Raw genomic sequence first — 9,176 nt, 5'->3', positions numbered from 1 at the left:
ACATAATAAATAAATATTTAAAAAAAAACAATATGACCCTGCTTCTCCCCCCCCCCCCCCCGCCCATCTCTCCCTCCATAGATGTGAAGACTGGTTATCTTCAAAGATAAATTCTTAGATTTGTCTCTGTATAGGTTCTTGCACACTCTGGTCGGGCACAGCTTTTCACACTGGTTGGGTTTTCTACTAATTAGGAATTGATTTGCAGTGACCTTTCTTGGCTGCATCAGATAATGCGATTTCATTTCTTGTAGGTCATTAAGAAAGCAAATGACACCTTAAATGGCATTAGCAGCAGTGCTGTTTGCACGGAAGTTATCCAGTCAGCCCAAGGCATGGAATATCTTCTCGGTATGTCTTTGGTATTTCACACAGTGAGCCGTGACATGCTGCATTAGTATCAGTGTTCACTCACTCCGAGCATTTCAGGGCTGCACGCCACCATCTGCAGCCTCACCAGCAGCTGCCTTCCTAAGTAAAACGCTGAGGTCACGGGCAGCAGCTATTCTACTTAAGGTCTCTGTGGTGAAGTTTTCAAGTCTGTGGTAGTTGAAGAGATAGCTCTGTGGTTCTGAGAGCCTACTGCATTTGCAGAGGACCAGAGTTCAGTTCCCCACATCCATGTTACTTGTCTCACAACTGCTGTAAGTTCAACCCCAGGGGCCCCAATGTACTTTTCTGGTTTCCACTAGACCCTGCACACACATGGCACACATTCATACAGATTTGCACACACACCTGAATAAGAGTTAACATCTTAGACCATTAACAGATATAATTCATTTATTTTTGTCAACGAGTCTTAACTGGTAAGACGTTTAAGTGGCACTGTTTTAAGAGCATGCTCCTTGTTTTCTATGCATTCTCCTTTCTGTCAGTGACATAAGCAGATTCCTTACCTTTCTGGCTGCCTTCAGCTGTTAGCATCCAACTTGGAGCCCCCGTCTGATCCAGTGTTCCTCCTCCGCAAGCTCAGGCTGCCCTTTGGCCTGGGCCACAAGCACATGAGCCTGACATCTTTCAGACCTTCCCGCACCTGTCCTCTTGTCAGTAAGGCTTCTGCTTCCTCTTTCTCAAAATCCCATCTCTTCTCCTTAGCCCTGTTACTTTGAGCATCTTACATTTCTTTCTGTTTACACTACCTCCCTTCACTAGCGTGAACCTCTAAGAGTAAAAGAACTGGGGCTTGTTTTGTTCATCCCCACACCTCCAGTCCCTGACCTGGGGCCTGGGCACAGAGAGCACACTGTGTGCTGACTGATGAGCTGCTAGTGAAGGGCTTGAGGGCCGGGCACCTTGACTCCACAGCCATAGTTCTCCCACCGGGAAGTGGTGGCTTTCCTTCTAGGAGCTTTCCTAACATATCCATGGATGTTTGATTGGAGCAGCCCTTACTTCTTAGCCACTCCTGCCCTTCCTTTGGAGAAGAGGAGGAAAAGCCATGCTGTTGTGCAAGGTGATGAGGCCTGAAATTCTCCAGTATTCACTAACCGAGTCTGGAGCGTGTGCCAGTTAGCTGCCCTTAGGATGAGGAGGAACTTGGTACCTCTCCTCCTTGCTTAAGAATTCAGCCTCTGAGGGCTGGAGTGATGTCTCAGTAGTTAAGAGCACTGGCTGTCATTTCAGAGGACCCAGGTTCAATTCCCAGAACCCAAATGGCAACTCACTGATGTCTGTAACTCTAGTTCCTGGGTACCTGACAGCCTCATGCAGGCAAAATATCAATACACAAATAAGACAAAACAAAACAAAAAGCAAAAAAAGCCTCTGCCAGGCATAGTGGCATACACCTTTAATCCCAACACTCAGGAGGCAGAGGCAGGGGGATCTCTGTGAGTTTAAGGCCAACCTGGTCTACAAAGCAGGTTCTAGGACAGCCAAGACTACTCAAGAGAAAAATAATTCAACCTCATAAGAAACCATAGGAAAAGAACAGTCTCTAGCCAGGCTCATGCCCATAATCTTAGCACTAAGGATGCTAAGGCAGGAGGATTGCTACTACTTAAAGACCAGTAGGTTATATAATGGATCCCAAACCATCTTGGACTGCAAAAAAGCAAACAAAACTAAAACCCCCAAATCAATGCCCTTGCTGCTGAGACTGATGACCTAAGTTTAGTGACAAGACCTACTTGGGGGAAGGAAAGAGCCAGCTGATACAGCTTGCCCTCTGAACTCCAGAGGGGCACATGTGCCTCCAACTTGCAGTTTGAGATGTGAGGTCTCAGCTCTTCCTGCCACCACACCTTCACTCTGCGGTTGTGGAGTATAGATCCAGAAGCCCAGGCAACACCTTTGTCTCTAAATTGCCTAGGTCATGATGTTGCCTAGGTCAGGACGTTTATCACTGCAAGAGAAAAGTAAGTAATGCACGTCTGTGCTCTCAGACCCGTCTCCATGCAGCCGTGTTCCTCCTAATCAACATCGGCAAACCGCGGTACTGCTTTGTCCTGCCTGTCTTTCCCATGCCTAACTCTCTCCTCTCTCCCCATCAGGCGTCGTGGAAGTGTACCGAGTAACCAGGCGTGTGGAGCTGGGGATAAAAGCCACTGCTGTGTGCAGTGAGAAACTCCAGCAATTGCTAAAGGACATCGATAAAGTATGGAACAACCTGATCGGCTTCATGTCACTCGCCACACTCACGGTGAGCCTGCAGCAGCTCCTCCTCTTTCCAGAAGCCTGTTTTGAGTAAGATGCACTTATTAGAGGATGAGTGTGCCAGCTGACTGCCTTGTGGTGATGGAGGTCTGAGATAGCAGTCCCAGAATGACTTTGGAGTTCCAAGGCACACTGGAACTTGGCAAAATGAAGTGTACAACAAAATCTTTATCCATCGTTCTTTTTTTTTATATAAATTTTTTATTTATTTATTATGTACACAATATTCTGTCTGTGTGTATGCCTGCAGGCCAGAAGAGGGCACCAGACCCCATTACAGATGGCTGTGAGCCACCATGTGGTTGCTGGGAATTGAACTCAGGACCTTTGGAAGAGCAGGCAATGCTCTTAACCTCTGAGCCATCTCTCCAGCCCCTTATCCATAGTTCTTAATGTGTGTATTTGTGTTTGTGTGTGAAGGCCAGGGGACAACCAAAGATATGTGTTCTCACTTTCTCCCTGTGTGAGACAGGGTCTCTGTTGTCAACCTCTGTGCACACAGACCGGATAACCCACAAGCTTCTGGAGCTTTTGTCTGCCTTCATAGCACTAGCAGTATAGACATGTGACTTTACCACCCCTGACTTTATACAGGTTCTGGGAAATTGAATTCATGTCCCCACGCTTGCGCAGAAAACCGTCTTCCAGCATCCATCATTCTTAATTCTTACACATGCAAGGTTTTTTTGTTTGTTTGTTTTGTTTTTGTTTTTTTAGACAGGATTTCATCTGTAGCTTTGGAACCTGTCCTGAAACTCACTCTGTAGATCAGGTAGGCCTTGAACTCGTAGAGATCTGCCTGCCTCTGCCTCCCGAGTGCTGGGATTAAAGGTGTGCACCACCACCTTTAATTGCAAATTTTACCAAAATGTAACGGTTTGAGTTCATCCCTTTGCATGTTTTTATGCCCCTGGTGTTCCTTAGGAAGCTGTGTGGTAGACCATATTGCTGTCCGACACTCACCGCTGTTATTACTTTTCTTGGGTTCATCTTTTTTCATGTTATGAATAGCTCTACTCTGACTAACTAAACAGATGACTAACTCCCCTCTGGGTGTTACAGTCTCTCAAAGTGGATGGCGAAGGCCAGAGTGTGTGCGCATGCATGTAGCCTGCATGGCTGCTGCAACACTTTCCGGGGTAGCATTTAAGGCCTGCTGTATTCTAAACCATAACTGACTGGTTCTCTTTCCATCTCCCAGAAGCTAATCGCTTCTTTGGGCCATTTCAGCATTCTTTTGATGGAATACAGCTGTCGACGTGTTTCTAGTCATAATGCATATCCTAGGAAACATGCCAGTTTCCTGCTGCTATTTGTAGTGATATTTTGTTTGTGTTTTCACAAATAAAGCTTGCCTAAAGATCAGAGTGAAGAGCTAAGCCACTGGAGGCCAGGTGGTAGTGGTTCACACCTTTAATCCCAGCACTAGGGGGCTGGGACTGGGATTATGACTGGGTGGAGAAAGGAGACAGGAGCTCGTTGCAGTCTGAGGACAAGATCTTCCCTTCGGTCTGAGCATCGGTAGAGAAAGGTCTCTCTAGTGACTGACCGCTCTGCTTTTCTCTGATCCTTCAGCCTTCACCCCCCACGGCTAATTCTGGGTTTTTGTTATTAAGAACAATTAGAATTCATGCTACAGTTACTAGTGTCTTCTCACATTTCCCTGGGCAGAACCTTTGTGTTTCCATGGCCAAATCCGTTCTTAGTCCCTGGTGTGGTCATCTCTTCACAGCAGTCAGCACTGGGTGCCACTCCTCCGGTCAGCCGGGCCCCTCCTGCAGGAGGCAGGCGTTCTCAGTGCTCTCAGCTGACAGCCCCTGACAGCCAGCTGGTGCATTGTGTCCTAAACAGCAGATCTCACAGCTGGTGCATTGTGTCCTAAACAGCAGATCTCACAGCTGGTGCATTGTGTCCTAAACAGCAGATCTCACAGCTGGTGCATTGCTTCCTCTTTCACTGGATTAAGTTCTTAATGAGTTTAAATAAGGGGCTGGAGGGATGGCTCCTGAGAGCCACATTGCTCGCTTGTTCAGTTTCTGTTTTTATTTTGGTGGTGCTAGGGCTGGACCTCAAGATCCATGAAGGCCAGAGAAGTTACCTCTACTGGCCCATACACCCTACCTAGTTCTTTTCTTTTCTCTTTTTTCAAAAGCCCTTGTCAGTCTATTCTTTGTGCCAATACCAAGTTGTTCTTTATAAACTGTATAGCTGATTGTGTCATTTAAGTCCCACTTAAAATCCTTCAGTGGGCTGGGCATGGTGGTGCATGCCTTTAATCGGGCGCTCAAGAAGCAGAGGCAGGCAGATCTCTGTGAGTTTTGAGGCCAGCTTGGTTACAATTTGAGTTCCAGGACAGTCTGGGCTACACAGAGAAATCTAGTCTCAAAAATAACAACAGCCAGGTGGTGGTGGCTCACGCCTTTAATCCCAGCACTTGGGAGGTAGAAGCAGGTGGATCTCTGTGAGTTTGAGGCTAGTTTGGTCTACGGAGCTAGGTCTAGGACAGCCAGCGCTGTTACACAGAGAAACCCTGTCTTGGAAAACAAAACCCAAACCAAGCAAACAAATAAACGTGTGTGTGTGTGTGTGTGTGTGTGTGTGTGTGTTCCTGCAATGGGCCTCCGCAGTCTTCAGGACCTTAGCCAAACTTAGTGTGGTGTTTCCTGTTACTGAACTAGACTGCTTTCCCTCTGAGTTCAGCATAGTTTTCCCCAGAGGGCATTCCCAGTACCCTTTAGTCTGAATCAGAGGCCCTTTCTGTGTGAGTGTCTTTAGACCATTTCACTCTCACATCCCATAATGCTCACCTCATTCATTACTTATCTTATTATAACAAAATACCTCACTGAAGCAGCTTGAAGAAGGGTTTGTTTGGCTCCCAGCTCGTGGTGCCAGCCATTCTGGCAGAGAAGGCGTGGTCTTATGAGCTCCCAACCACTGATCCCATTGTGTGGGCAGACAGGAAATGAAATGGTGATCTGTGAGTACTGGTCCTCCCCCTTTCTCTCTCTTGTGTTCCAAGTGAGTTCCATGGTTCACTGTGTTCACAGCATAAAAATAAACTTGATAGTCAGGAGGGGTTTGCTGGCAAGAGTAGCAGAAAGGATTTCTTGTGTTCACCTTCCAGGCTCCATGTGAGCCCGACACCCAAGACAGAGCCCTGTAAGAGCCCAGTGCATCCGAGGGCTCACACATCCAGAATCACTGTTGCTGATGCCACTTCAGAGCATGCTTTTCCAGTTGTCGTGAGTGTACAGCCACCAAAGGAAGCCAGCAAAGTGTGCAGAGCATTGTTCTTGTAAAAGAAAAATTAGAAACTGCCTGAAAGCCCTGGAATCTAGAGAGTTAGTAAAGTAACCCGCAGTGGCTCTTCATACGAGGTGCTGTGGTATTTTGTCAGGGCGCTCTCTCCACATAACAGATCTGTTGCCACATGGCTGGGAGGAAGGCTGTCACATGATGATTAGGTTGTGCTTAGTGATAAAATCCCATGTTTAGAAGTGCTCTGCTTTTTTCAACCTTCTTTAATGAATATTTATTGCGTTTGTAATGGAAAATAAATTTTCCCTCTGGTAGAGAAATTTCCCTTTGCCTTCACACACTCGAAACCCTTCTGGTGCTGTGGTCACTTCCTCAGTGGTTCTGTGGCAGGGTCTTTAGCTGCAGTAAATCTACACAGCAACTTGACAGCTTCACTCTGCCGCCATCTTGTCCTGAGGCAGAGAAGGACCAGAGGCTTCTGGTCTGCCCTCTGCTTCATCCTATCTTGAAAAGAGTGAGTCAGGCAGGCAAACCCGAAGATGTGCAAAGGCTTTTGCTGGGGAGCATAAGGTTAATAAGAAAAGTTTAAAACAAGCAAGCAAAGCCAGGAGCTTGTCCTGGCACACTGTAAATCTGAAATCAAGTCACTTTCTGTCTCTTACCCCCTTGATTTATTTCCCAGGATGGTGGAGTGTTACAGGCCTCCCACTTTGCATTTACCTGTGAAGGCTCCTTGTTTTGGTGGCAGTCCGTTCTCACTTCTTCCTCCAGTCATCCGGCAGCCCTCCTCTTCTGGTGCTGCTGGAGAAAGCTGACACATCTTCCCTTTCCCTGAGCTCTTAGAAAATATCCCTGAAGCCCAAGGCCATGAGCCAAGCTTGTTATGCATTTGTCCTTCCGCTTAGGGTTAAGAATAAACCGGCAAGTGACCGCCCCGGTTGCTGGCCTGTGTTCACTATGTGAAGTGGCTGCTGTCACTAGGGGCAGTAGAAGTCATTTTCCTTGGGCTACATCTTCCCCAACTCCCAGGCTCCTGGGTTCTGCCATTGTTCATGAAGAGGACTTGCTGTAGGCTTGCCTTGTCACTCCAGGCCACTTTTGAGTTCACACACAACAAAATGCCAAAATCTTAGTAACATCGCACCGTGAGTTCTGTGACTTTCCCATCTGTATCACCTGTGCCCTGTCAAGCTGTGGCGTGTTTCACCCTCCCGACAGCCTCCTTGTACACTTCCCAGTCTCTGCCCAACTGTAGGTTTTACACCCAGCATCACTTTTGTCCAGACCTTTTCAAAGAAGCCATGGCATTCGATTTGTGTCATCATTTACCTAGAATGTTCTGTTCCGTTCATATCTGGTGTCTCTAACATACTTAGCAGGGCCAAGATGTTAGGGAAAAGGAGAAGGGTTCACAGTCATGCCTTCTCCTCGGATGCTGTCTGCAAGCCTCCATTCCCAGTACCCAGATCTGGAGATTCATGGTCTCTCCTCCGCGGTGGTAGAGTACGTACAGGGCGTACATGAACACTTGTCTTCACTTCCTAGTTAGCCATGTTCTTCTGTTATAATTGTTGGGGGTTTTTGTTTTGTTTCGCTCTGTTTTTTGCTCTGTGACAGAGCAATGATGGTTCTCTGTCCATATTCTTTTCCTTTTGAGAGTGGTCAGATGGCTCCTCAGTCTGTAAAGCTAACTCATTCCATTGCATGAGGAACAGCATGTATCTCACAGAAATGTTAAGGTATGAGCTGTCATAAATGAACCTTAACTGTAACAGAACTGACCAAAAAAGCCATAAAATAGCATAAAACACAACATCTGAACACATCAGTCCAGCTGTACCACAGCTCTGAAAACCCAGCAACCCTGGATGAGATGCTCAGAGATAACAGGTCATTAGAGAGAGGCGGGCTTGAGGTGGTCCGAAGCTTTGAACTCTTAAAGGCACCTGTGTTTGATTTGGAATAAATGAGCTCCCTAAGGGACCGTACGACCATATGGGCTGGTCACGTTTGCAACTAGGACACTGTGAAAATAGCCCCCAATGTTCATAGGGAGTGGCACTATTAGGATGAATGGCCTTGGAATAGGAGTGACCTTGCTGGAGTAATGCGTCACTGGAGAAGATGAATTTTGAGGTTTTAAATGCTCAAGCCAGGCAGTGTCTCTCTTGCTGTTGTCTGCTAACCCTGGCGGTGGGACACTGCGGCAGGTGGGAGACAGACAGATATGCCATGCCGAGAGCTTGGGTATTGAGTTTATTTAGTGGGTATTGGAAGGGTATAAGGGTAAGGGGATTATCGAGGGGATGAGAGAGATGAGGAGAAGGGAGGGAGGGGAGAAGAGAAAAGGAGAAAAAAAAACCCAGAAAATCAGCTTGCTTCAGTGGGAAGTGGGGGGGAGGAGATTGGGGGTGGTCGGAGCTTGTCTCTTAAAGGGACAGGGTACCCAGGTGACAGGGAAGGCCTGCAGAATTGTAACAGTCCTTACACAAAATGAATGCTTTTACCTGCTGCGCTCTCACTGACCTAGAGAAATGTTTGTTTCTGTAGTAGGAAGAAATCAGGGTGGAAACATCAAAACTTAATTAAAACTATAAAAATCTAGATTTTGAATTTATATCGTCATTTTAAAATTTGTTCTTCCTACTATGTAATTTCTAGCTTTCAAAAGACCCAACAGCGCTGGAGCTCAGTGGTAGACAGCGTGTTTACTGTTTTGTCTTGTTTTATGATGTTTTTGAGAGTGCTTGCTTAGTATGCTTGCAGCCTTCATTAGATATATTACCCAGCTCCCTCAAAACAAACAATAAAATGCCAGCTGTATTTTTCCACCCCAAAGTGCCCCATGTGTTGTGTGCATCACAGGGGGAGGCCTGAGCTAAGTAAAACAGAGTACACAGTTGCAACTCCAAAATGGAACTTAATATTTTATTAAGCTGAATGTTACAGGGCTGGAGGGATGGCCCAGCATTTAAGAGCTCTGGCTGCTCTTCCAGAGGATCCAGGTTCAGTTCCCAGCACCACCCACATGGCAGCTCACAACTGTCTGTAACTCCAGTCCCAGAGGATCAACACCCTCACAAAGGCATACATGCAGGCAAAACACCAGTACACATAAACTAAATAAGTAAATAATTTAAAAAAATCTTAATGTTACATAGCAAAAACCCTTTAAAGCTCTGGGTGACTGTGGGCTGAACACCCTCTTGTGGTAGAAGCAGGAGTTTCTTTAGCAAGAAAAGCTATCTACTTCAGTG

General features: G+C 46.5%; 1 protein-coding gene across 1 annotated transcript in view; it reads left to right on the top strand.

Annotated features, from left to right (window-relative positions):
• Positions 1-9,176, top strand: part of Synrg (synergin gamma) — an 85,626-nt gene that overhangs the window by 66,053 nt on the left and 10,397 nt on the right. The window contains exons 17-18 of the mRNA XM_050119577.1: positions 255-351; positions 2,496-2,644. Of these exons, the coding sequence (XP_049975534.1) occupies positions 255-351; positions 2,496-2,644 (246 nt within the window). The remainder of the gene's footprint in view (positions 1-254; positions 352-2,495; positions 2,645-9,176) is intronic.

This window comes from Alexandromys fortis, unplaced genomic scaffold, assembly GCF_014885135.2.
Source record: "Alexandromys fortis isolate MF-2015 unplaced genomic scaffold, M_Fortis_MF-2015_v1.1 scaffold_173, whole genome shotgun sequence".
Classification (NCBI taxonomy): domain Eukaryota; kingdom Metazoa; phylum Chordata; class Mammalia; order Rodentia; family Cricetidae; genus Alexandromys; species Alexandromys fortis.
The sequence above is the reverse complement of the archived record's forward strand: the minus strand, read 5'-3'. Positions and strand labels throughout refer to the sequence as shown.